Raw genomic sequence first — 26,449 nt, 5'->3', positions numbered from 1 at the left:
GTCTGTATTCAATCAATATAAGTTCTTTCTCTAGAGGCAGATAGCATGCTTCATCCTTAGTTCTTAGGGATTGATTGTCATGGATCATTGCATTGTTGAGAATAGCTAAGTCATTCACAGTTCTTCATTAAACAGTGTTGCTGTTGCTGTGCACAACATTCTCCTGGTTCTGCTCACTTCTCTATATATTAGTTCATATAAGTCTTTCCAGGCCTTTGCAAAATCATCCTACTTGTCATTTCTTATAGCACAATAATATTCCATTACAATCATATACCAACAGCTTGTTTAGCCATTCCCCAATTGATGGGCATCCCTTCTATTTATAATTCTTAGTCACTATAAAAAGAGTTGTTATAAATATTTGTTCTCCCCCCTTTTTTGGGATGTCTTTGGAATATGGACTTAGCAGTTATATTGCTAGATTAAAATGTATGCAGTTTTATAACCCTTTGGGCATAGTTCCAAATTGCTCTCCAGAATGGTTAAATCAGTTCACAACTCTACAAACAGTGCATTAATGTCCCAGTTTTCCCACATCCCCTCCAACATTCAACATTTTCATTTTCTGTCATATTAGCCACCCTGGTAGCAAGACTGTGATTCTTAGTGACTGGACAGTTGGTGGTGCCCTGAACAGTAATAGGGAAGGTAAGAGGAAGCTGCAGGAGGGTTGAGAAAAGGACATAAAATCTGGTAATTAAGAGATGATTGGTAACTTTGGAGAGGGTAGTTTCAGTTGAATGATAAGGTTGGAAGCCAGACTGCATAATATTTATGAGTGAGAGAAGTAAAGGCACCTAGTAGAAATGGCTTTCCCAAAGACTTTAGCTAAGAAGAGGAGAAAATGTGTCATATGATCTACAATGGAAATGTTTGGATGAGTTTTTTCAAGATAAGAGAGATGTAGTCATGTTAGTAGGCAGCAGAGAAGGAGCCAATATAGGAAGAAATTGAAGATTAAAGAACTTGAAGATGACAGTGGAGGCCGCCTGCTAAAGAGGGATGAGATCAAGAATACATGTCGTGGGGCAGCTAGGTGACGCAGTGGATAGAGCACCAGCCCTGGATTCAAGAGGACCTGAGTTCAAATCTGGCCTCAGACACTTAACACTTACTAGCTGTGTGACCCTGGGCAAGTCACTTAACCCCAATTGCCTCACTTGAAAAAAAACAAAAAAGAAAGAAAAAGAATATACGTCAAAGGGCTGGCCATAAGGAGGGCCAACTCTTCCTCTAAGACAGGAGTGAAGGGAAATATGGGAAATGGACGCCAATACCAAGATATGACTCAAAGCCTTTCTGTTCAACGCTCTGCTTTAGTAGATATCATTCTTTGCCTTGCAGTGGCTGTATTACTTTCCAGGTTCCCTTTAAGCCTTCATGTCTTTTATATGGTTTTGGGGGGTTTTTTTGTTTTTTTTGGTGGGCAATGGGGGTTAAGTGACTTGCCTAGGGTCACATACCTAGTAAGTGTCAAGTGTCTGAGGCCAGATTTGAACTCTGATCCCCTTGAATCCAGGGTCGGTGCTTTATCCACTACGCCACTTAGCTGCCCCATTCATGTCTTTTAGACTCAAAATTTGAAGTTACTATTACAAGTAGATGCTGCCTACAAGTTTTAATGTGGTGAGGTGCTTATCCCCAATCAACAAAACTAAAGAGAATTTCTTTCTGTCCCTGGAAATCTGTAGTAGCCTGCTCAGTAATTCCCCCCAGAACAGACTGAAAACCTCAACATAGTCTTGAAATTACCTTCTTCAAAGATCCCTCAGAACAGAAACTAGTTCAAGCCAAAAGCGAAACCCCCTTTGGCTACCGGGAGGTCCGCCATTTAAAGCTTTCCCTCCAAAGCATTACTGAGGACCTCACAATTAAAAGTAGTAGGTCTTTGGATATCCCATATACTTAGCAGTGCGATCACAAGTGTCATTCAAATAAGAGCCAATATGTTAACCCTTTTCAACTAGGTATGAAAGTTCATAATACAAATTACTTAAATGATTCATTTTTTTCTATTTACTAAAATATTAAACTTGTGGATTTTGACACTGACCCAACTTTTCCCATGTCCCCAAGAAAAGTTTTTAATTAGACATTTATTAAGGTCTAAGGATATTTAGAATAAGGCAGCTTTGGAATTTTTGCTGCTTATAAGATATATGCTTTTTTAATTAAATTCTTCAAGGTGCTCAGGAAAGGGTATTCAACTAATGAGTTCATTGAGAAGATTAAGGCAGAATAGAATTATTAAAAGATTTAGTTTAAATTAGGATACAGCTGAGGTATGGGCAGTGAATAGGAAAAATTTTCTTTCATTCCATTATATGGTATTCTGTAAGTTATTCCAATAGTAACAGAGAAGTACATGGACAGAACAGTTTGTACTAAGAACTCTAATAAAGCTACTTAGCCTTAAGTGATCACAATAATTTTCTTTAAAAAATATTCACTTTTCCATACATCCTTATACTATACTGATTCTTCCATTTTAATGTAATTGATCTTTTCTAAAATAATTAAAAATCAGGGAAGCTGCCTGGTGAAAGCATTTTTAAAATAGCACAAAACAGTCTTATTTCTATATGTTTGCCTCTGCCTGACTTTCTTTTTTTTTTTTTGGCGGGGCAATGAGGGTTAAGTGACTTGCCCAGGCTCACATAGCTAGTAAGTGTCATGGATTTGAACTCAGGTCCTCCCGAATCCATCTACTGTGCCACCTAGCTGCCCCCTCTGCCTGACATTTTAACATCGTCTATATAAAAATCATTATTTCTATCATCTCTTCCCTTCTTTCTTTTCCTCCTATCACCATCAAGTACAGCCTTTCTAACACACCACCTGCACTCCTGAAAGAAGCCACTTTTGTAGGAAAAAAATAGTATCAATTTGGGGGTCCTAGGTCTCTGCTACTTATTAGCTTTGTGACCTTGGGCAAGTCACTTCCTCTTTGGAGGCCTTAGTGCCCTCATCTGAGGGTCCTGGACTTGCAGATCCCTTCCAGCTCTAAATCTCATGAGATTGCCGATATCCTCTTAACATGTTTTCCTATCTCTACACTGTTGCCCAATCCTTTCTTCATATCATTGCTAGACTTCTTCCTTATTTTTAGGTTTGTTGATATAACTTATTTCCTCAAGTAATTGTAGAGAATCACTATTGATTACTGAGTCAAGTTCTCCTAAACTGGACTGTTCTCTATCCCCCAAGCAACCCCTTATGGTTTTCCATCTCTTTTCCTTTTTTTTAACTTCCCCTGTATCTGAAATATCCTTCACCCTGAGTTAGCCTTTTGAGTTCCTGCCGTCATTGAAGGTCCAACTCAAATACTACTTCCCCTCTGCTACTACCTCAGTATCTTTCCAGTCAGCAATGGTTCACTCCTCCACTGCTACATCCACTTAACTTTTTCACTTGGGTTCGTATAAATCTCTAATACACTGTAAGCTTCATGACTGTCTCATCTAAGTTTCATACCTACCTGGGAAATAGCATAGTGATTTATACAATCTAGGTGCCTTATAAATATTTACTGAATTGAATAATGGGATTGAAGAAGTCTTCAATTATAATCATAGGTTAAGGATAGGGACCAGAACTATGGATTTTACTGGCATAGGCAACTCTTGGATGAGGAAACTCCCTTGACGAGCTAGCTCATCTTGGTACCTTCCCTGCAGGCTGTAGCCTTAGAGTGATACTGGGAGCACTGAGAGACTAGCTCCCTTGACTGAGTAACCAGCAAGAGCATCACATTTGAATTGGAACTCAAGTCTTCTGGTTTTGAAGCCAGCTCTCTATCCACTATGCTACAGAAAACAATGATATGATTTGGAAAAGCATGCTATTTTATCTAGTTTACATTTGTTTTATGATTAGGTTTGTGATTTTACCAGTGAAATATTTTGTCTTATAAATATAACAGTGTAATTTTAAACCTTTTAAACTTTTCTGACCTTGACATTTTATATGAATTACCTGCAGACTACATTAAATATTATTGTTTACTCCATGAAACTGGATGGTAATATAAAAATGGTTAAAATAATCTGCAATTTTTGAAATTGCTAATTACTGAGATGATCAGGTCTGGGAAGAATAAAGAATGCATATAGAACATATCAAATACAATAATTTTTCCCCTGCGCATTCTCTTTCTAGGACTTGTTAACAAGACACAAAGTGTTGGTGGCAGAATTCTTAGAACAAAATTATGACACTGTAAGTACAATTCGCTTTGGAATCTTTACAAATTATTTAATGTGTATTTTAGTAACAAAAGTTGCATTTTCTTTTCTTTGTAGGCTCCTGAGATCCAGTAACTAGTACTATAGTCTTGTTCCTAACTTCTTAGCCACCATAGTGACTAGGTCCTGTTCCAATACCCAACTTCGACCCCTAATGTTTTAAATCTCATCATCGTAAAGGCAGATTGAATTATACTTTAATAGACAGGTAGGGGGGCAGCTAGGTGGCACAGTGGATAGAGCACCAGCCCTGGAGTCAGGAGGACCTGAGTTCAAATCCGGCCTCAGACACTTGCTGACTGTGTGACCCTGGGCAAGTCACTTAACCCCAATTGCCTCACCAAAACAAAACAAAACAAAAAATAGACAGGTAGGTTAAAAGAAAAAGACAGTGTTAATATCAGTTGGCCAGAAAAAGCTACTAATCGGCTCTCTCTCTTTCTCTTTATCTCTCTATACACACACACACACACACACACACACACACATATCTGTACATATAGTATATGTGTGTATATGTGTGTGTGTGTGTTTATAAATATCCTGATAATTCTGTCTATATAATGGTATTAAAAAGAGGTTAGGAAAATTTTTTATATTAAATATCTTTTCTCCCTCCTTTTCTCTTGCTTTTCACTTCTTTTTATTCTTAGAGCAGTTGCACACAATAAATATTACATTTGATTATATATTGCTTTGCATAGTGGTTTCATTATAAATATATTCTTAAATATATTAATCTCTCCAAGCCCCAGACCACATCAGAACTATGATCTAGGAGACCCATCACCAACAGGAAGGTGTCTGCATCCTTGCCTTACCCTTTTACTGCCTATCCTAGACAGAATGGCTCAAAGCCCATCCAGGCTGCTTGACTGTTCACATGACCTTCTAGTGAGATGGAGGCTCTCCAGGTTTTAAGATCTGCCTTGCCTCTGTCATCAGAAAACATTTATTAAGCACTTATTATGTACCAGACACTGTGCTAAGCACAGAACACTGTAGAGGCCCTAGTATTGTGTCATCTAACCTACTGAAGTAACTTAAGGACCTCTCGACCTTGCCATCTGCCTGAGAGGATGCTGGTAAATGTATAACAACCAGTTTTCTGGGGGAAAATGTCCAAATGGAACACTTTTAAGTTTAATTTACATTTAAAATTTTCTCCATCACTTTCTTAAATTTAGACAGTCAGCAAAACAATAAATTAAGCCATGATTTATAACATTTGCTGATTTCTGGTGTGTAAATGATGACACTGAAAATTTAATAGTCAACTTAGTTCAAGCTGGTGCCAGAAATCCTAAGGATGACTCAAAAGGCAGACCAGGGATATGCATCCATCCCATAGCTGACCTTTCTTTCTGGAATTATACTCCCCATTCAGACTGTGAGCTCTTTAGAGGGGGAACTGTCTAGATTTTTCTCTCTGTATCCCCAGCACTTAATCTAGTACGTGGCATGTCCTATGTGCCTAATAAGTGCTTTTCATTCAGTCATTCAAGGACAGAAGCTACATCTTTAGCTTCTTTATCCTTCACAATGTATTGAATACTAGAACTTTAAAAAAAAAACAGTTATTGCTGCCATATAATAATTTCTGTCATCATTCTCCTAGTTCCCAGTAAGACCTTTAGATATTTCATAAAGCCACAAGACTTAAAATAGATCAGTAAGAGCCACTTCTGCCATGACTGCCTTAGAATTATCAAAGCTGCACTGGCAGTAGATCCATCCTTCACAGTCTTGGCCCTGTTGACACTCTGTTTTAAGCTTTTTGATCTCCAGAAAGGCAAGGAACCTTGGGCAGGAATCACAGCCTTCAGCTTCTAGCAATGGTAGAAAACCCCCAAACTATCTCAGTGGCACTGGTAGTGACCATCCCAAAAATACAGTGTACCCCAAATATGTCCTTAGTTGAAGATATTTTGGAATGACTATGTGTGTACTTTATACTTTGCCCATGAATTCACAATTCATACTTTTTGAAAAATGACTAAATAATTGTGGATTATATAGGAATGATGCAAAGTATCCTGTTGCCAGTTTCTTTGCAACAGTATAAAATATGAATAAATGTGTTATTTTTAATAGATATTTCCTGAAATGAATTGTTAGGGTACCTGACCTTTGTTTCATTTTTCTAGCCTGTTTGTAAGGCTGAAAAAGTAGTTAGGTCAGCAGATCACTTCAAATTGCTGAGCCTCCCTATTTCTCAATTATTTTTTGTGTGAAATGAAAATGATGAAATACCATTTGTAAATCTCCTATTATATTTTAGTGATTAGAGCATATATGTTTGTGTATAATGCACATTTGAGCAGTACCTTGAGGCTTTCAAATGTTTTAAATACATGCGTCTCATTTGAACCTCTTATAGACTTTGAGAGACAGATACTCTTAGCCTCATTTTACCAAGAAAAGAACAGCCTCAAATGGTTAAGTGACTTGCCCATCATGGTTAAACAACTACTGAACATCAGAGCTTGCACTCATTCTACTCCTTAACATGCATTTTCTTTTTCAATAGATTTTTGAAGACTATGAAAAGTTGCTTCTGTCCGAGAATTATGTGACCAAGAGACAATCTTTAAAGGTAGAATAAATTTTTTATGTATATTGCTGCATTTTGAGGTTTTTCTGTACTACTAATGTGCTTGGTATGTAGCTCAACAGACAAGCAAAAGGAAATAATCTTGTTGTCTCTTCCTTTCATAAAAGTGCTAACTGTTGGTCTATCAAAGACAAGAACCATCCAAGGTCAGATATACTATGTTTTTAATTGCTAAGGTAGAATATCTCCGGAATTTCTAACATACTAAAATGCTTATCAGCTATCAAATCTCTAATTCATATTCATACCCCCAAATTTTGTCCAGAAAATGGCAGTGGGATAACGGGCAAGTACTTGCAAAGGTCCTTGATGTCATCAGTGTAGTCATCACTTGGTCATTAAAAACTTGGCAATTGTCAAATGAAGAAAGGTGGAAGCCGGTTTTAAACTAACCAAGTTTAGTTTCAAATACAAACTGATCTGTGAAATCTTAGAATAATGCAGACTGTGAACGGTATTGCTCTATAAGACAGAGAAGCGGTGGAGGGAGTTGTTGAGAGACCTCGATGAGCAAAATCACCCCACGAAGATGGAAGAGCAGGAGAGATAGAAAAGGTCTGTGGAGGTTTGTAAAACAAGCCTTCTTCCCCATCAAGAGAAATGCAGCCACCACACTCAGAGGGTCATATTTCTAGAGCTGAAAGGGACTCTGGGGGCCATCGAATCGTGCTTCGAGATAGAGGGAAAGACGTCCCACAGGGAGCAAGCATCAGGAAGGGTTTGAGGCCGGGTCCTCTCCATTCAGCATTCTTAACCTGCCTTCCCTTGCAGTCTAACCTCACGCGCCCAGTGCACATAGTGAAAAGCTCTAAAAGGCACCAAAGAACACAGACGAGGAAAGCAGACGGATTAGATGAAATTTGCCTAGAGGATATGGCTGCTGGAGGTGACACAGTTAGTTGTAAGGGCACCAAGGAGTCACCTCATGAGGTATTTGGAGGAGAAAATTTGAAAAGTGTGGGAGAAAATCTTTGACCTTACTAATACCCCAAAGAAGGATCCCGAGCAAACATAGACAACTGATGACCCATCTGTATGAACTTTTATGAGAAGCATCTACACAGACACTGAAGAGTTAGTAAGACGCAGTAGACGTTTGTATGCAGCATTCCATGGTGGACAGCTTTAATAGCACGTGACTGAATGAAAGATGCAGAGAATACAGTGTCCTACTACTGCTCGTTTTCTGATTGTAAAGTGTTTGATTCTATAAAGGAAAATGCCACCTTCAAGTCTCTACCAAAATGTTGTCTCACATATAAAATGAAAATTAAGTAAGAGTCTTTAAAAGCTACATTAGCAGAGATGATCTTGGATAACCCTCTCACCATTAATAGCAAGTGAGACATAAGACAGGGAGATACGTTCTCACCAAAGGTGTTCACTCTTCTCATGGAAGAGAGCCAGTGTAGGCTTGAAGACCTTTCCTACAGATGGCACAGTCCTCTAGCTATTCCTGTTGGCAGACAATATTGTGCTGGTTGCATCAAGTCTGGGAACCCTGCAGAGCCACCAGGATGAGATTCATGACCACTCAGAACAGTTTGGCCCAAGGATTCACACAGGAACAACGAAGTGAGTGAAGAATGCCTCTTGTCCAGACTCTGACAGTCATTTAGAAGGAAGTCCCGTAAAATGTATCCGTCGGTGTGTGTATGTGTATGTGAGCATATGTATGTGTATCATACGGTGAAAATCAACAAGGACTTGGCCCATAATTAAATAGGAAGAAGAGAAGCCCTGGGGTGCATTTTGTTAGTGAAAAGTTCCTTCAATAACTACAAACCTCTCAGAAACAAAGATTCATATGTTTAATACTAATATTCTACCAGTGTTGCTGTATGGCTATAAGTCAGGGGCATGTAGGTGGTGCAATGGATAGAGCACTGGCCCTGGTGTCAGGAGAACTTGAGTTTAAATCCGGCCTCAAACACTTAACACTTAGTAGCTGTGTGACCCTGGACAAGTCAGTTAACCCCAACTGCCTTAAGCATCCAGGGCCATCTCTACTCATCCTGATATAGATAGATAAGATAAGATTAGATTAGATTAGATTAGATTAGATTAGATTAGATTAGATTAGATTAGATTAGATTAGATTAGATCTTGCCACTGGACCCAGATGGCTCTGGAGGGGAGAATGAGATTTGTGACTTTGCACAGCCCTTACCCACTTAAATCTAATTCACTGCAAGTCATGACATCACCCTGATGTCATGGTCTTCTTCAAGAATGAAGGACAAACAACAAAATGGCCAGCCTCTGAAAAAATTTAAATCATTATCATTCAGAGTACCTGGAAGCACATGGGAAACAAGTCAGGAATTGTGAAAAGGTCCTAGAATAGAATATGATCAAAGAAATAGAGGAATGAAAAAGAAGCTGGTGTAATTCTAGAGAGAGAGTGAGGGTTACCCAGTAGCTAGCTCATTGGCATCCTCAGAATGTCAGGAGGACCCAAGAAAAGAGCATAATAGCACATTAGGTAACCCCTTGGAGGGCATCCTCGTGGGAGGGCACACACAAGAGCCACACAGGGGGGATGGGCATGGATGGATTTGGATCTGTATCACATTCACATTGATGAGACCACAGATTCATTTTAAATATTTAAAAATAGAAATTATGCTTATTATTAAAATTTAATTTTGAAGTGAGAATTGATGAAGTTTTTTCTGTAATGCTACCATGTTTACCCAAGATGTCTTGGAACCGAACTCGAAACAGAAAAGAAATAACGTTCAGTACACATTCTTTTGTTGATCTCAAAAAGCTGTTTGTACTATTAGTAGATCAGACCTGTAGAAGGAGGATTTTTTTTGGAAGGATTTTTTGGAGTCTGATAAAATTTTATTTTACAAAGTACTAGAAATCTTATCTGAGGGTTATAAATTCACACATCTCTCTAACTCTCACCTTTCTTATTCTCAAGTGAAGGAAAAAATAAAATGCTACTTGGGAAAGGTATATGGAGTAAACTACGGGCATATGGATCTTATTTAATAACCTGAATAGTCCATATTAGCAAGTGAGAGATTTATAGGGCATTGCTTCTAAAGGTCATCTTTTGTGTTCAATTTTGTAAGTACAAACATTTCAGTTAACCAGATAATTCTGGTAACCAGAACATTATATCCCCTGATCAGTGTAGTTCAGCAGATGGCTTTCAACACTACTTCTATCTGACATCATTTATTAGGGTTACGAGAAGTAGTTTACTGAATGTCCTGAAGAGACATCAGGACTTGGAGTCAGGAAGACCTGGGGGAAGTCCTGCCTCTGATGCACCCTAACTTTGTAATCATGGGCAAGTCACCTATCTTCTCAGGGTCCCAGGCAACAAAGACACAAATTACAAGTTGCATCACAGTTCCAGACCAAGAATTAGGATATCTTTAACAGTTGAATAACTGTTATTCAGAGAGGCAGTCTGCTCAGGAGGACCTGAGTTCAAATCCGGCCTCAGATACTTGACACTTACTAGCTGTGTGACCTTGGGCACTTAACCTGTGTGACCTTAAGTCACTTAACCCTTATTGCCCAAACCAAAACCAAAACAAAAAAAAAAAAGTTGAATAATGAAGCTGCGGATGGTAGCCCACATCTGCAATTCCTGCTCCCGGGCAGACTGAGGCTGGTGGGCTCCTTTAGCTTGGCAATTCTGTGCTGAAGTATGGCTACAACTGTGGGGAAATGGAGCAGGTCAGACTTTCATGCTGATCAGCAATGGAATAGGGCCCATGAGTAGCTGATATACTGGGGAAAAATAGGGAGAATTAGGAAGGAAGGAAGGAAGGACGGATGGACTGTTGGCTCTGAAATATGGTCAGTCCTTAAGTTTCATAAACCTCCTCATCTGTAAAATGAAAGAGTTAGACTGCAAGCTCTGGTGGTAGAGTCAGGACCTAGGTTCAAATCTCACCTCTTCTGCTTATTATCTAGATAGCTTTGGGTAAGTCACCTAACCTTTTTGAACCTCTGTTCCCTCAGGTGTCAAATGAGGAGGTTGTACTTGATGACCTCTGAAATCTCTTCTGGCTCTAAACCTATGATCTCTTGATAGTTTGACCTCAAAGATCTCAACTCCAAAGTTCTATGCATTCCATGAATTCTGAGTAACTTTCCTAAGAAATTAGTTTTACCTTATAGCCAGACTTGTGAAAATACCTGGTAACTAACTCTCCCCTCAAAAAACATTTTTCAGTGACCCAAATAAAATCAGACTCTTTCCTCTTTGCCTCACCAGTGCCTTGTACCTAGCAGACACTTAGTGAACAGTCAGTTGGATTGAATTGCAGAACAAACTGAAAGAGACCATGAGCCAAGGTTATAAGGTTTGAGCCAACAGGAGAACAAGCCTTGTTTCTTGGTCAGTCATTCATCAACATTTATTGAACTTTGATTATCTGCTGAGCATGATAAAAGGGCTATAATTAATTCCTTGTGTCATTAAGGATGTGAAAGATAGAACTACAAAGAGAAGCAAAGTCTTCCTACAGAGTACATGAGAGAATTAGACCCATTGCCACAGTCACTGTGGATGAGAACTAGTGATTGAGCTGCTTGGCTCTTTTTTTTTTTTTTTTTTTTTTGGTGAGGCAATTGGGGTTAAGTGACTTGCCCAGAGTCACACAGCTAGTAAGTGTCAAGTGTCTGAGGCCAGATTTGAACTCAGGTCCTCCTGAATCCAGAGCCAGTGCTTTATCCACTGGGCCACCTAGCCGCCCCCCCAGCTGCTTAGCTCTTGTTGCCTGAGGGAATAAACTCTCAGGAGTATCACTTTTTATGAAGGTCTACTACTTACTACCACTATTCGCTACTACTGTCCTCAAAATGGAGAATTCATGTAGCCATGAAGATAATAGCTGTTTTCCTAAGGAAGAGTCATTCTTTAAACTTGATGAATAGTCAGTCAAGAAAAGATGACTCTTTAAGGGCTCAATGTGTAATTATGATGATAACAACTTGCATTTATAGCACTTTCACTTAGCACTTTAAGGCTTTCAGAGCATATTCTTACCAACAGGGGGCAACTAGGTGGGGCAGTGGATAAAGCACCAGCCCTGGAGTCAGGAGAACCTGAGTTCAAATATGACCTCAGACACTTGACACTTACTGACTGTGTGACCCTGGGCAAGTCACTTAACCCTCATCGCCCCACCAAAAAACAAAAAAAACAAATATATTCTTATCAACAACTCTGTGAGGCAGTTGGTGTAAATGCATTATCCCCATTTTACAGATGAACAAATCGAGGCTTAGGATTGTTAAGTAACTTGCCCATAGTTCATATAATTAAGCATAGGAGCAAAGATTCAAACCCATGTCTCCCCTGACTCAAAGTATAGTGCTTTTCCTGCTATACTCCACTACTTATATATTATATTATTTTAATACCCTTGCCATTGACAAAGGATGTGTCTTCTATGTAACCTCCATCCCAAAATCCTCATTAAGCTCTGAGTCTTCTTTGGTACCCCTCAAGTATGGAGTCACTTTACGTGCTCCTGACTTCCAGCCTCAAGAGAGAAGATGGAAGAGGCCAACCCCACTTCAGTCTCCCTCATGTCTTCCCAGAGTCTTCTCCTTCAGCAACCTGAAGTGGGGTTGGCCTCTTCTATCTTCTCTCTTGAGCTGGAAGCCAGGAACACTGGAGGCAACTCAGCACCTGAAGACTTGAAGCTCAGTGAGTCCTGAAGGGAGACTGGTGCTCCAAGAATCGCAAGGAGACTGAAGAAGGTCAGAGTTTTCCTGCTCTCACCACCTCCACTTGGTCTCTCACACAGGGCCAGTCATCTCCACCAATAAGGAGAGAGCCCTGTGCCAATGGGCTTTGGGACAGGGGTCACATAGGTCAAGCCAACAGTTAACACTGAAAGGATTTTCCCAATATCACTCCTTCCTGATGGATGAGGAGATGGGATTGGGTGGATTTACCTAACTGAACTAAGGAGACTGGGTTCAATTGGAATTGGGGAAAGTTTAAAACTTCACAGCCTTACAAACTCCTGCTAATATCCTAACTCAGAAGGCAGTAACTCTCTAGCAGTGATTTTAATGCACATGCTGAGTACTCCCAGGGTCTTAAATTTAGATAGATAGATAGACAGACAAACAGAGAGAAATATGTATAATTATTATATTATATATGATATATAGTATGTATTATATTCATAAAATTATAAACTATTATGTTATATAGTGTCTTATACAGTATATTATATTATATATTTATAAAAAGATATAATATACAATTTATATATTACACAATATAATGAAAAAGTTTTTGCAAGCAACTGTATTATGTCCTCTTATTTAAAGTGGTAGATGGAAAGTTTTCTTATTACTTCCTTAGTCGTAGTATGCAGTATAGTATCTTTCTTGTTTTATATAATAGTAAATTATAATTAAATATATAAATTTAATATAATATAATATAAATACAATAAATTAAAATCGAATGGCTCTATGCCAAATAATACAGTTGTTTAAGAAAAATTGTAGAATTGGATTAACAGGTCAATTTAAGCAAGCATGGATATATAGGCATTCCTGGCTTAACCAAAATTGAATTAATTTCATTCTAATGTTAATAAATTCAGAAATGAATCATAAATTTGCTATACAAGTATTAATCACATTTATATAGTGCTTTGAGATTTGTAAAGCCCTTTACATGCATTATAAGAATAATCCAGTTATATAATTCTTGATATTTCTATATTGCAAGGTCTTTAAGCTGAGACATGATATAAAAGATACCATGAAAGTCATACATGAACAGAAAGGAAATGGACCAGTCGTGTAGAAACTAAGAAAAAAGATGACTAGCCTGAGCACTATATCGGTAGTCTTGTGATTAAATGTGCTGGAAGTAGCTCCCCACTAGGTTGAGTGGATCCTTCTTCTATAGAAAATTCATGAAAAGAAATGGATAAAAATTTCAAGGAACCAGTTATGAAAGAGTTGCAATCAATACTGCTATAGGGAATACCTGCACAATTAAGATTTCATATATGTCTTAACATGTAGCATCTCTATGGCTTGCAAAACACTCTGAGCACATCCCAGTTTTAGAAATGAGGAATCAGTTCAAGCGAGGTGAAACTATTTGCCCACGGTCACAGAGGTAGCAACTGGCAGAATCTGGACAAAAGTCCAGATCTTCACACTCCAGTCCTAGAACTCTTTCAACAACATCTCCTAATAATGTTGTACATGCTATGGCTACACTAGCAAACAGCTAATGTCTAACAACGATTGGCAGTCTACAAGGTGTAATGAACATTTCTATTCATTAACCGACCTTCATGCTGGCATCCATTACTAATTAATGGATAAAAATAAGTTTGGAGATAACAGAGTGAGCACAGGAATCTCAAACTCAGCGTGTCCAGAACTGAAATTCTTTTTCCTTCCCAACCCATCTCTCCTCCCAGCTTCCCTGTTTTTGTCCAGAGCCCCACCTTTCTTGTAGTTACCCAGGTTTTCAACTTCTGTATTATCCTCACCTCTTCACTCTCTCTCACCTCACAGATACCATTGGTTGCTATATCTTGTCCTTTCTGTAACACATCTCTTTGGGGGGGGGGCAATTGGGGTTAAGTGACTTGCCCAGGGTCACACAGCTAGTAAGTCTTAAGTGTTTGAGGCTGGATTTGAACTCAGGTCCTTTTGACTCCTAGGCTGGTGCACTATCCATTGTACCACCTGGCTGCCCTGTCACACATCTCTAGAACCTGTCCCCTTTTCTCTACTCACCCAGCCATCACCTTCATTCAAACACTCATCACCCTTTACCTGGACTTTTCCGGTACTCTCCAATAGTCTTCCTGTGTGCTTTCTCTCCTTTCAATCCATCTTCCACATAGCTGATATACTGATACTTCTGTTAAAGCCCAGGTCTGACCATTTCACTCCCCTGCTGTAGAAGCTTCAGAGACTCCCCCATTGTCTCTAAAATAAAATGCAAACATTTAAAGTCTTTCACAGGCGGCCTTGCTTCCAGCCTGTCTTTCTAGGATAATTGATTGTACATTGTTTCCTCCCATATACCATGTACTCCAGCCAAAATGGTCTACACAGGGATATTTATGCATAACATTCCATTTCCTACCTGTGTGCCTTCACATACACTGCCCCCTATACTGGAGAGGGTCTTCATTTTTACCTCCATCTCCTGGAACCCTTGCCTCCCTTCAAGTGCCTGCTCAAGTAACATCTCTTTTGAGAGTTTCTCCATGATTGACTTAAGTTGTTAATATTATTCCTCCCACACTTGCCTCCTCCCATCACTTTGTATTTATACTGCACATAGCCTGTGTTTACTTACCTGTGAACACATTGTATCCCCCTGTAGACAGTAAGCTTCTTTTGGTCAGGAACTTCCTCATTTCTTTAATCCCCAACACCTGGCATAGTTCCCAGAGTAACAACTGAAATGAAAAAAAGAAACAAAGCCTATAAGAATAAAAATGCTTTAAAAAAATTCACAAAATAAAATCTGAAAGAAAATAAACTGAAGAAAAATTGTTCTAACCTAAAAATTACAAGAGGATCAAAGATGAGGGCTTTTTAATTAACAAGTACACAAGTGGCACTTTTTACATTCAAGGCAAGGTCCAAGGTACTAAGGATACAGAAGTGAAAAAAAACCACAGTCCTTGCTTTTGAGTTTCTGCTAATCCAATGGAAGGATAATAAGACATATTGATATCCAAGATATGTAGGGAACTAACAAATAAATGGTCAAAGTATTTGTATATCTACAGAATATTTGCAAACTATAAACAGCAACATCAAAGATTGTTCCAAATTGCTTATGATGCTAGCTAAACATTACTGTTCTGTGGTATCACCTCTGGACTACTCCAATGGATCTGTGATTTCTTCTATTTAGGAACTTGCTCCAACAATGCAGATTTTGGGCTATTAGTTCCTGCCCATTCTATCCATGTCCTTCCCTTAGTTCACTATAGGGGGTATACTCAGCATACTGGAGGCCTACTCCAATGTCTACTGACATTGTGAGTGTACTGATGGAATATTCTCCCTGAACCCAAATCAGTCCATTTGTACTTCCTAGCATGTCTCTACTGTTCTTTCTGGAAATTCCCTATTGATTGATTGTACAGCATGTTCACTCCAACCATGTACCTCTCCATCATCCTTTATGGGATATTAATTTTCCAGTTCTTTGGAGACTCCTATTCCATATCTTGCTGTCATACAGCAACACCAGGAGAATTTTTGGCCTTTATTTCCATAGGAAATTTGGGATTATTAAAGGAGCTTTACAATTTCCTGAAGACAATCAAATTTACTCTCTTCCGCTTATTCAATTCTGAGCTCATCTCATTGTTATTCTCTATTATCTGTCCCAGATATGGTTACTGATAGACAAAATCTGTAGATTTTCCATCCAAACGCATGTCATAATCGGACAATAGTCTTTATCCACTTGGTTTTTCTTGTATGGATGGTCAGGCCAAACCCTTGAATGACTGCAGGTATCTTCCAGGAAACTCTACATTGTTACAAAGTTTAAGGCAACCAGCACAGTGCCATTCACAATCGGGAGCATCTGGAAGGCCTCAACATACAAGGAGAAATTGTTTTCATCTTGGATTCTGCATTGGTCATCACACTGACAAGTATCTTGGCGAGCATACATTTCCCTGTTTCATGCCTTACCTGATGTTTGTGATCAGCGAATCACTGAACAGGGTTATTTCATTGTTATGTCTTTCAAGGATTATTGGGTGATTTTTTTTTTTGGTGAGGCAATTGGGGTTAAGTGACTTGCCTAGGGTCACACAGCTAGTAAGTGTCAAGGGTCTGAGGCCGGATTTGAACTCAAGTCCTTCTGAATCCAGGGCCGGTGCTCTATACACTGCGCCACCTAGCTGCCCCAATTATTGGGTGATTTTGATGTGTGAATGGGAGACATCTTGTTGGGAAAGAGCCTTTAAGGTGATGTTTTGTTTTACCAAATCAATTGGAGCATATGTTGACTCCCTCAGGGAGCCTTATTTCCTTGTAACAATTAAGTCTCAAATACGGTTTCATTTCTTTTTTAGGGAAAAACTAGCTTAGTCTTTGTGAAATAGATGTTGCTGCTAACACATGGGAGAAATAACATATGTACCTATAAGTAAATACAAAGTAATTTTGAGGTTGGAATACCAGCAATTGGACAGATTAAGATAGATCTCGTGCCTGTAGGAAGTTGTACTTGAACAGGGCTCTGTAGGAAGCTAGGGATTCTAAGGGGCACAGATGATAGGGGGTACATTCCAGACATAAGGGATGCTTTGTGCAGGGGTTCTGAGACCACAGATTAAATGTTGAATAGAAGGGACTACAAGTAGACCAATTTGACTAGACTACTATAGGGTGTACGAATGGGAGTAAAGTGTAATAAATCAGGAAAGATAGGCAGCCTGCCAGGTGTGGTGGAACAGACCTGTAATCTCAGCTACTGGGGAGCTTAAGGCTGGTGGATCACTTGAGCTCAGGAATTCTGAGCTATAATAGGGCTAGAACTAAGTGGGTGTCCTCACTAAGTCTAGCACCAACACAGTGGGCTGCTGCCGAAGGAGTGAACTGGCTCAGGTCAGAGCTGTGTCAATCAGCAGGAGGATCAGGACCATGAACGGATACTGTAATTCCAGCCCAGAAGAGATGGGGACATGCCTTGAAAGAAAAGAAAAGGAAAGGAAAAAAAGGAAGGAAGAGAAAGAAAGGAAGGAAGAGAAAGAAAGGAAGGAAGGAAGGAAGGAAGGAAGGAAGGAAGGAAGGAAGGAAGGAAGGAAGGAAGGAAGGAAGGAAGGAAGGAAGGAAGAAAGAAAGAAAGAAAGAAAGAAAGAAAGAGAAAGAAAGAAAGAAAGAAAGAAAGAAAGAAAGAAAGAAAGAAAGAAAGAAAGAAAGAAAGAAAGAAAGAAAGAAGGAAAGAAGGAAAGAAGGAAAGAGGAAGGAAGGAACAAAGAGAAAAATGGACTGAAAAAGAATGTGAATAACTTTGATAGCTAAATGAGTTTTTATTTTCTTCTGAAGTCAGGAGGAAGTCATTGGAGCTTTTTCACCCAGTGAATGAAGCAGTGTTTTAGAAATTACACTTCAGCAGCTATGTGGAGGGTAGACTGCAGAGAGGAGAGATTGGATGCAGAGGGAAAAAAACAAACCAATTAGGATCTTGCAGTAGTCCCAGTGAGAGGGTTTAATGGCTCGAACTAGTGTGGTGGCTATGTCAGGAGAAAGAATGGGGTAGATGCTAGAGAGTTTAAGAAAGTATAATCAAGAAGACACTGATTGGATGTAAGAGCTTGAGGGAAAGGAAAGAGCTAAGGTTAACTCCACAGGGGTGAACTGAGTAAGTTAGTGGTACCCTGGACAAAAGTAGGCAAGTTAAGAAGAAAGGTAAAGTTGGGGAGAAAGATGATGATCTCTCTTGGGACATGTGGAGTTCAGAATGCCTTTGAGACATTCAGGTGGAAATGTCTATTGAGTAGTGGGTGATATAGGGCTATATCTCAGGAGAGAGACTGAGGCTGATCTATTAATCTGGCATAGGGATAATAATTGTACCTAAGGGCACAGAACAGATCACCAAGAACAAATAGAAAGAGAGAAAAGTAGGCAGCCTTGAGGGGATATCTATAGTTAGGGGCCAGAGGATAAACATCATGATCCAGAAAAGGACACTTCGAAGGAGTGGCAGCAATGTTGACTGCATGAAAGAAAGTGGAATAAAATAAAAATTGTAGCCAGATTATGGAAGGATTTCAAACAACTTCAGAGTTTGCATTTTATCCTTTGAAGGTTTTTCAGCAGGAGGGACATGTTTAGACCTGTGTTCAAAGAAATATATTTTGGCAGTAGCATGAAGAGAAGGGTGATACCAGAGGTGGGGAGAAACCAGTTAGCAGACTGTTACAATATTACAGATTCTGAGAGCCTGATCTAGGAGGCAGAAATATGAGTGCAGGGGGGCAACATAGATGTGAGAGGTGCAGAAGCAATGTATGCTGACCACATACCACGGAAACTCTGAGAATTGCTTTAAAAAAACTATAATGACTAATAGATATTCACAAAAAATTGAAAGAAGACACAAACTTCTGTCCCCATCATACCCCTCTTACTATCCCAACCCTCCCCGCAAAATCACAGACTTCTGGAGAAGATTAAGAAAAACTATATGATGTGGATGAGCAACAGGGAAAAAATAAAATCATTATTAGAAGCAATAAAAAAGCAGAAAATAATTGATGATAAATATAACACTTTATCATCAAACAATCATAAATTAAGCAAACAAAGCCCTCAAACCTAAATAAACTGGAGTTAGATCACTGGGATATAGTAAGTGGAAAAAGCAGGGAATATCGATGTTCCCAAGTGCATATGAATTCTCCAGAAACATCTAAACCAGGAAAAAGTGGCCATTAGAAAAATAAAATGGTAGAAATTTTATATAAAACTATGTAAATTTTATCATAGAACCATGGTGAAATAAAGAAAAGCATAATTAAAATGTATCTGCTCAGAAACTAAAAATTAATCCATTAAAAAAAAATTGAGTGAGAGTAGAAATCAGAAAAGTAACATACTGTTCAAAAGATGACAAGATAAAACCATGTTGAAATGTTAAGGATGCAACCAAAGCTTTTCTTAGAAATCAACTGATAACACTAAATTAATACATTAACAACAAAAAAGGAGAGAATGAAGTCAATTAACTTTGCATCTAAATATATTATAAAAAGAATAAAGTAATAATATGAAGGAATTGACTAATATGGAAATATGTGTAACACAATTTTGTGTATGTATATATACACACACGTGTGCATGCATGTATGTATAACATATATCTTATTGCTTGCTGTCTTGGAGAGGGGAGAGGGAGAAAAGCTTGGAACTCACAATCTTACAGAAATGTATGTTGAAAACAGTCTTTACATGTAATTTGGAAAGTAAAATAAAATACTACCAAAATAATATGGAGGAAAAAAGAAATTATCAAAATGAGAGCAGGAATTTTTTTTAATTAAAAATGAAAAATAATTGAACTTTAAGATTTTTAATAAACCATTTTGATAAACCAATTACATTTCACTTCAAAAAGGAGATAAACAAGGTAATGAAAATTATAAAAGAGAACTAAGAAAATAAATACAAAACAAAATAATTTAAATTGGGAAAAATTAACTTGTATTGCATACATGTTAATAAACTAGGGAACCTAATTAAAATGAATAAATACCTACCAAAGCATGTGAGTTACCAAAACTTACCCAACAGGAAATAGATGGCCTCAGACAATTAACTAGCTGTGTGACCCTGGGCATGTCACTTAATTTCTGTTTACCTTAGTTTCATCATTTGTAAAGTGAAGCTAATAATTGCACTCACCTCCTGGGGTGGTTGTGAGGATAAAATGAGATAATTATAAAGTGCTCAGCAAAGTACTTGACACATAAAAAGCACTATATAAATGTTAGCTATTACTATTAATATTAAACGACTTAAATGAAAAAATTTTAGTGGAAGAAACAAGGCTAATCATTAATGAATTAACCTATAACTTGACCCATATGGGTGTAAAAGTAAACTTTCATCAAGGTTCAAAGTATAAAATATTCCAGAATGACATAGCACTTTTTTCCAAAAAGAAAAAAAAAGGTCTATTGTGCAACTTTTTTTTTAACGAGGCAAGAATAGTCTAGATATTTAAACCAGACAAAGACAACAGTGAAAAATAAAATTTTATGCTACTCTACAATTTTTCTCAGATTTAGAAGGAGAGTTTGGTAATAAGAGAATTATCAATAAAGCAATAAGAAAAAAGATATGATGCTATTAAAGGAAGCATAAAAGTCATTGATAAATTTCAAAATTGCTTAAAAATTAAAACTGTGAACAGAGGGATTATTCCTTAGCATGAAAAAAAAGGTCTACTCAAAATTCAGAACCAACATTTAATACAATAGAGAAACACTAAAAATGTTTCTCTTAAAAAAGGAACAAAACAAGGATGTCTACCAATAACTACCTTTATTTGTTGTAGTTTAGCAATATTAGCAACCAGAAGACATTAAACAGGAATTTGAAGGATGACCACTGAGATTATAAACAGAGATTGAAATATTTATAGATCTTTTGCCAAGAGAATACAAGAGATTTCCTAAAGAAATTTAGTAGAAATGAGTTAGTGAAGAAGCATATCAGATATTGGGATATTCACCTTCTAAGCCACACATAAGATCTTTATTAAATAAATTTTGGATGGAATGTTTCATGTACATGCTTTGGAGAAACCAAGGACATTCTGATGATCATGTTTATTTTAGGAAACTCCAAATAAAGGGGGCTCTTGGCAAATCTAATTCCTTGTTTGGGGGGTAGATTCTTTGTGATATTGTTAATTCATCAGAAAGGTTTTGTTTTCCCTTAAATGTATAATTTTGAAAGTCTTACTGAATTATTACATATATTAGGTATGACTTTGGCAATTTAATACATCTCAGATTTTATAATGAAAATCATCAGAGAAGTAGGATTCATTTATTATAAATTAATTTCAAACTAGACATAGACCAACCAACATCTTATGCTGTGTACCAAAATAAGGCCAAAATGGGTACATGATTTAGACAAAAAGGGTGATACCATAAGTAAATTAGGAGAGGAAGGAATAGTTTATCTCTGAGATCTATGGAGAGGATAAGAATTTATGACCAAACAAGAGACAGAGAATATTATGAAATGCAAAATGGATGATTTTTATTACATTAAATTAAAAAGGGTTTGTACAAACAGAAGCAATGCAGCCAAAATTAGAAGGAAGCAGAAAGCTGTGAAATAATTTTTACAGCCAGTGTTTCTGATAAAGGCCTCATTTCTAAAATATATAGGGAACTAAATCAAATTTATAAGAATGCAAGTCATTCCCCATTTGAGAAATGGTCAAAGGATATGAACAGACAGTTTTCAGATGAAGAAATCAAAGATATCTATTGCCACATGAAAAAATGCTCTAAATCACTATTGATTAGAAAAATGCATATTAAAACAACTCTGAGGTACCACCTCATGCCTATCACATTGGCTAATATGACAAAAAAGGAAAATAATAAATGTTGGAAAAGCTTCAGGAAAATTGGAACACTAATGCCTTGTTTGTGGAGTTGTGAACTGATTAAGCCATTCTGGAGAACAATTTGGAACTATGCCCAAAGGGCTATGGGACTGTGCATACCGTTTGACCCAGTAATACCACTACTGGGTCTGTATCCCAAAGAGATCATACAAAAGGGAAAAGGACCCACATGTACAAAAATATTTATAGCAGCTCTCATTGTGGTGGTAAAGCATTGGAAATTGAGGGAATGGCCATCATTTGGGGAATGGTTGAACAAGTTGTGATATGTGAATGGAATGGAATACTACTGTGCTATAAGAAATGATGAGCAGGCAGATTTCAGAAAAACCTGGAAAGACAAGTGAACTAATGCTAAGATAAGTGAGCACAACCAGGAGAACATTGTACACAGTAACAGCAACATTATACTGATGAGCTAATGTACTATTCAGCTGTGATAGAATTAGCTCTTCTCAGCAATACAATGATCCAAGTTAATTCCAAAAGACTCATGGTGGAAAAAGAACTGTGGAATCTGAATGCAGATTGAATCATACTGTTTCTACTTTTTTGTTGTTGGTTTTTTTTTTCTTTTTTGAGGTTTTTCCCTTTTATTCTGATTCTTCTTTCACAACATGATTAATGCAGAAATGTGTTTAATGTGATTGTACATATATCAGATTGCTTTCTGTCTTGGGGAGGGAGGAAGGAGAAAAATTTTGAACTAAAATTTTTATAAAAACAAATGTTAAGGGGCGGCTAGGTGGCACAGTGGATAAAGCACTGGCCTTGGATTCAGGAGGACCTGAGTTCAAATCCAGCCTCAGACACTTGACACTTAACTAGCTGTGTGACCTTGGACAAGTCACTTAACCCTCATTGCCCTACCAAAAAAAAAAGTTTAAAACTATCTTCAGACACTTAACACTTACTAGCTGTATGACCCTGGGCAAGTCACTTAACCCCAATTGCCTCACTTAAAAACAAACAAACAAAAAAACTATTTTTACATGTAACTGGAAAATAATAAAATACTTTTATGATTTAAAAAATTAGTTAATCAATTAACTAATCTCATGGGAAATTTTAATGGAGTACATTTGTTTTGGTTGATGAGGCATACCTCTTGTTATCTTTACCCAGCCTGAAAGGCCAAACTAGATAAATATATTTGGGAAGGCAATAAGGAAATTAAATAAAGGATAAAGCCATTAATTCATTACCAGATGCTATTATGGCTCTTAGCAAACTACAGGGAGATTATAACAGGAACTAGTCAATGCATCAAAATTACAAATTTCTGTGCTTCATTTGAGTCAATGTATGACTATTAGTTCTTTGCCTTTAAGAATGTTGAAGTTACATTCCACTTTTAGATTTTTTTTCTTTCAGGAAGAAAGATTAATTGCCTCTGATAAATTTTTATTTTTATTTTGTTTTCAATATAGCTGCTAGGTGAATTGATTCTAGACCGACACAACTTTGCTATTATGACCAAGTACATCAGCAAGCCAGAGAATCTGAAGTTGATGATGAATCTTCTCCGAGACAAAAGTCCAAACATTCAGTTTGAGGCATTTCACGTCTTTAAGGTAAAGGACAGTGCAGAGAAATATTCCATTTGTGGGGCAGATGGGTGGTGGGAAAGCCTTGTTGAATGGTTGAAATGAAACTGAACCAGAGTTTCTTAAGGTGTTTTGTGTTTCTGTGATCTCACGATCCTTAACATATAATCAATGCACAATATTTTCTGAATGCTTTACATGGGCTAACTAGCTTATCTTCATAGCATCCCCACAGATTGGTTTCTACTTTTCCAGGCAAGAAAAGAAATTGCATCGTTTGTAACAGTATTGGGTACTTAACAAGTACTTACATTTTAAAATTAAATTCAAGAAATGACTCCAAAAGTTACAAAATCATTCATTTGTTGATGTAGCTAGGACCTAAATTCTGAGCTCCTGACATGTCATCCTTTGCTTTCTACTAGATCACATACACACACACACACACACACACACACACACCTTCTGTCTGTCTATCCCTCTGTCTCTCTGTCTGTCTCTCTCTCTGAATGCCCAGATCGTCTCTATTTGATGAGTGACCTTTTAAAAAAATGATTTAGAAATATAGTTTTTGAGAAGTTATTTTTCTATTATGGTAGCTTTTCCCTGACTCCTTTGTCCAAGTCTTTCTAACTTGAGTGGGTGGTACTATAATTTATAAAGAACAAGACTGTGTCCTTTTTGCTGAAAAAAATATTTTACTAGCAGGCCTTTTATCTGCCTTAACCTTATTGTCCGGAAAACCTTTCAAGTATTTGAAGTCTTGAGTCTATGGTACAAAAACCTGTTTTCATCCAACAAAAATGGTAATAAGTAATAAGCACAGGGGCAGCTAGGTGGCGCAGTGGATGAAGCACCGGCCCTGGATTCAGGAGGACCTGAGTTCAAATCTGGCCTCAGGCACTTGACACTTACTAGCTGTGTGACCCTGGGCAAGTCACTTAGACCCCATCACACACACACAAGTAATAAGCACAGTGCTACATTGCTTGATATTGACAGTTGTGGCTTAGGTTATCTCCTTTTGTCATATTGTTGTGACATCAGTATACCTAAGTAATTTTTCTTTATTATACTCTAACACTTTTAGCTGTCTGCCTACAGATTTATTGAAGAAACAGAAGAAATACTTGAAGATTTTTCATTGTTTTTCATTCCATCTTTCAGATTACTCTCTTTTAGCTTCTATTTTGTGTTTTCTTGGTTGAGGCAAAACTTGTTTTCTATTACTTTATAGGCTTGAATTTGTATAGCACATGATTCCTTTCAGAGTACTTATCCATCCATCCTCTCTTTGATATTTACAGTATTCTTTTGCAGAATTAGTAGGAATGACAACTGCTTTTTCTGGTCTGTTTAAAAGACTTCACTAAAACCCTTCTCTAGTTCCTCCCCATGGCATGGGGGAGGCCTGGGTAAAGTTTTGAGAACAGGCCTAGTGGTGAACTGTGTGCTTTCTCACATAATGATCAGCTTCACTTCCTTTGGGAAGGATCATTACCAGGCCACATGGTGATGAATTTTTCAGTCATAGCAACTCTTGACTCTGATTGGTTAAGAGTTATAGAGGGGTTATCATCTGTCTTGGTAGAAAGAGATAGACACCAATGAAATTATAGTTCCTTGAGGCAATCCTTTAATCAATTCTACCTGCACAATGTAGGCATATCTCAGAGTTGGGAGAATCTGATTCTGAAAGTTTGTTTCAAGAGGTAATGATGAGATCAGAAAGCACACATTCCATTTCCAAATAGGACAGACCCACCTGTATTTTCTGACCAATAAAGGATCCATAATCTATCTCTTACCACCCAGCTGACAGAATGTCAGCATCTCTCCCAAAATTTCTACTCTGATTCCTTCATGACCAGGACATGACTCTGGGTTCTCCACAGTACAAGGATGACAACACTGCTAAGTTATGCCAACTGGGAAAGACTTTTCACATGGTTCCAATCAATCTACTAGCATTCATTAAGTAAGTACTATGTGCTATGCCAGACACTGTGCTAGAGGCTGAAAAAGAAATGAAGCCTACATGCAGAAGATGATCCTTATACTGTGTCTTTAAAGGAAGAGAAAGGGACTCCATGAGGTGGAGATAAGGAGAAAGTATATTCCAGGCGTGGGGGACTGCCAAACAGAAGATGGGGTATGTGAAGAGAAGAGAAACGGATTCAGTTTGACTGGATCACAGAGAAGGTAGGAAGGAAAGTAAGGTTCAGTAGAGCTGGATGTATATGTTGGGGAAAAGTTCCCTAGGGCTTTCAATACTAATTGGAGTTTATATTTAATCCTAGAGGCATTCAGAAGCCACTGGAGTTGATTGATTAAAGAAGACACATTGTCAGATCTGTGCTTAAGAAATATTACTGTAGGGGTAGCTAGGTGCACAGTAGATAAAGCATCAGCCCTGGATTCAGGAGTAACTGAGTTCAAATCTGGCCTCAGACACTTAACACTTACTAGCTGTGTGACCCTGGGCAAGTCACTTAACCCCCATTGCCCTGGGGGTGGGGGGGGAAGAAATATTACTGTAGTAGTAGTAGTAGTAGTAGTAGTAGTAGTAGTAGTAGTAGTAGTAGTAGTAGTAGTAGTAGTAGTAGTAGTAGTAGTAGTAGTAGGGCATAAGAATAATTGGGGTGGGGATACACTTGAGGCAGAGAGACCAAATAGGAAGATGTTGTAATCATTTAGGCAAGGAGTAAGGAGTGCCTGAACTGAGGAGGTAGCTATGTGAGTGGAGGGAAGGAGTTGGATATAAAAGATATCGTAGAGTTAAAATAGCAAGATTTGGCAACCAATTGAGTATGTTGAAAGAGGGAGAGTGAGGAGACCAGGATAAATGCCAAGATGACAATTCCAATGATAGTCTATT

General features: G+C 37.9%; 1 protein-coding gene across 3 annotated transcripts in view; it reads left to right on the top strand.

Moving 5' to 3' along the window:
- CAB39L (calcium binding protein 39 like) overlaps positions 1-26,449 on the top strand; it is a 140,871-nt gene that overhangs the window by 99,054 nt on the left and 15,368 nt on the right. For all 3 annotated transcript variants that reach the window (XM_043991133.1, XM_043991132.1, XM_043991131.1), the window contains 3 exons: positions 4,162-4,221; positions 6,778-6,843; positions 23,455-23,598. In XM_043991133.1, coding sequence (XP_043847068.1) covers positions 4,162-4,221; positions 6,778-6,843; positions 23,455-23,598 — 270 coding nt within the window. The remainder of the gene's footprint in view (positions 1-4,161; positions 4,222-6,777; positions 6,844-23,454; positions 23,599-26,449) is intronic.

Source organism: Dromiciops gliroides, chromosome 3, assembly GCF_019393635.1.
Source record: "Dromiciops gliroides isolate mDroGli1 chromosome 3, mDroGli1.pri, whole genome shotgun sequence".
Lineage (NCBI taxonomy): Eukaryota > Metazoa > Chordata > Mammalia > Microbiotheria > Microbiotheriidae > Dromiciops > Dromiciops gliroides.
Note: the sequence above shows the minus strand (reverse complement) of the source record. Positions and strands in the feature narration are given on the sequence as shown.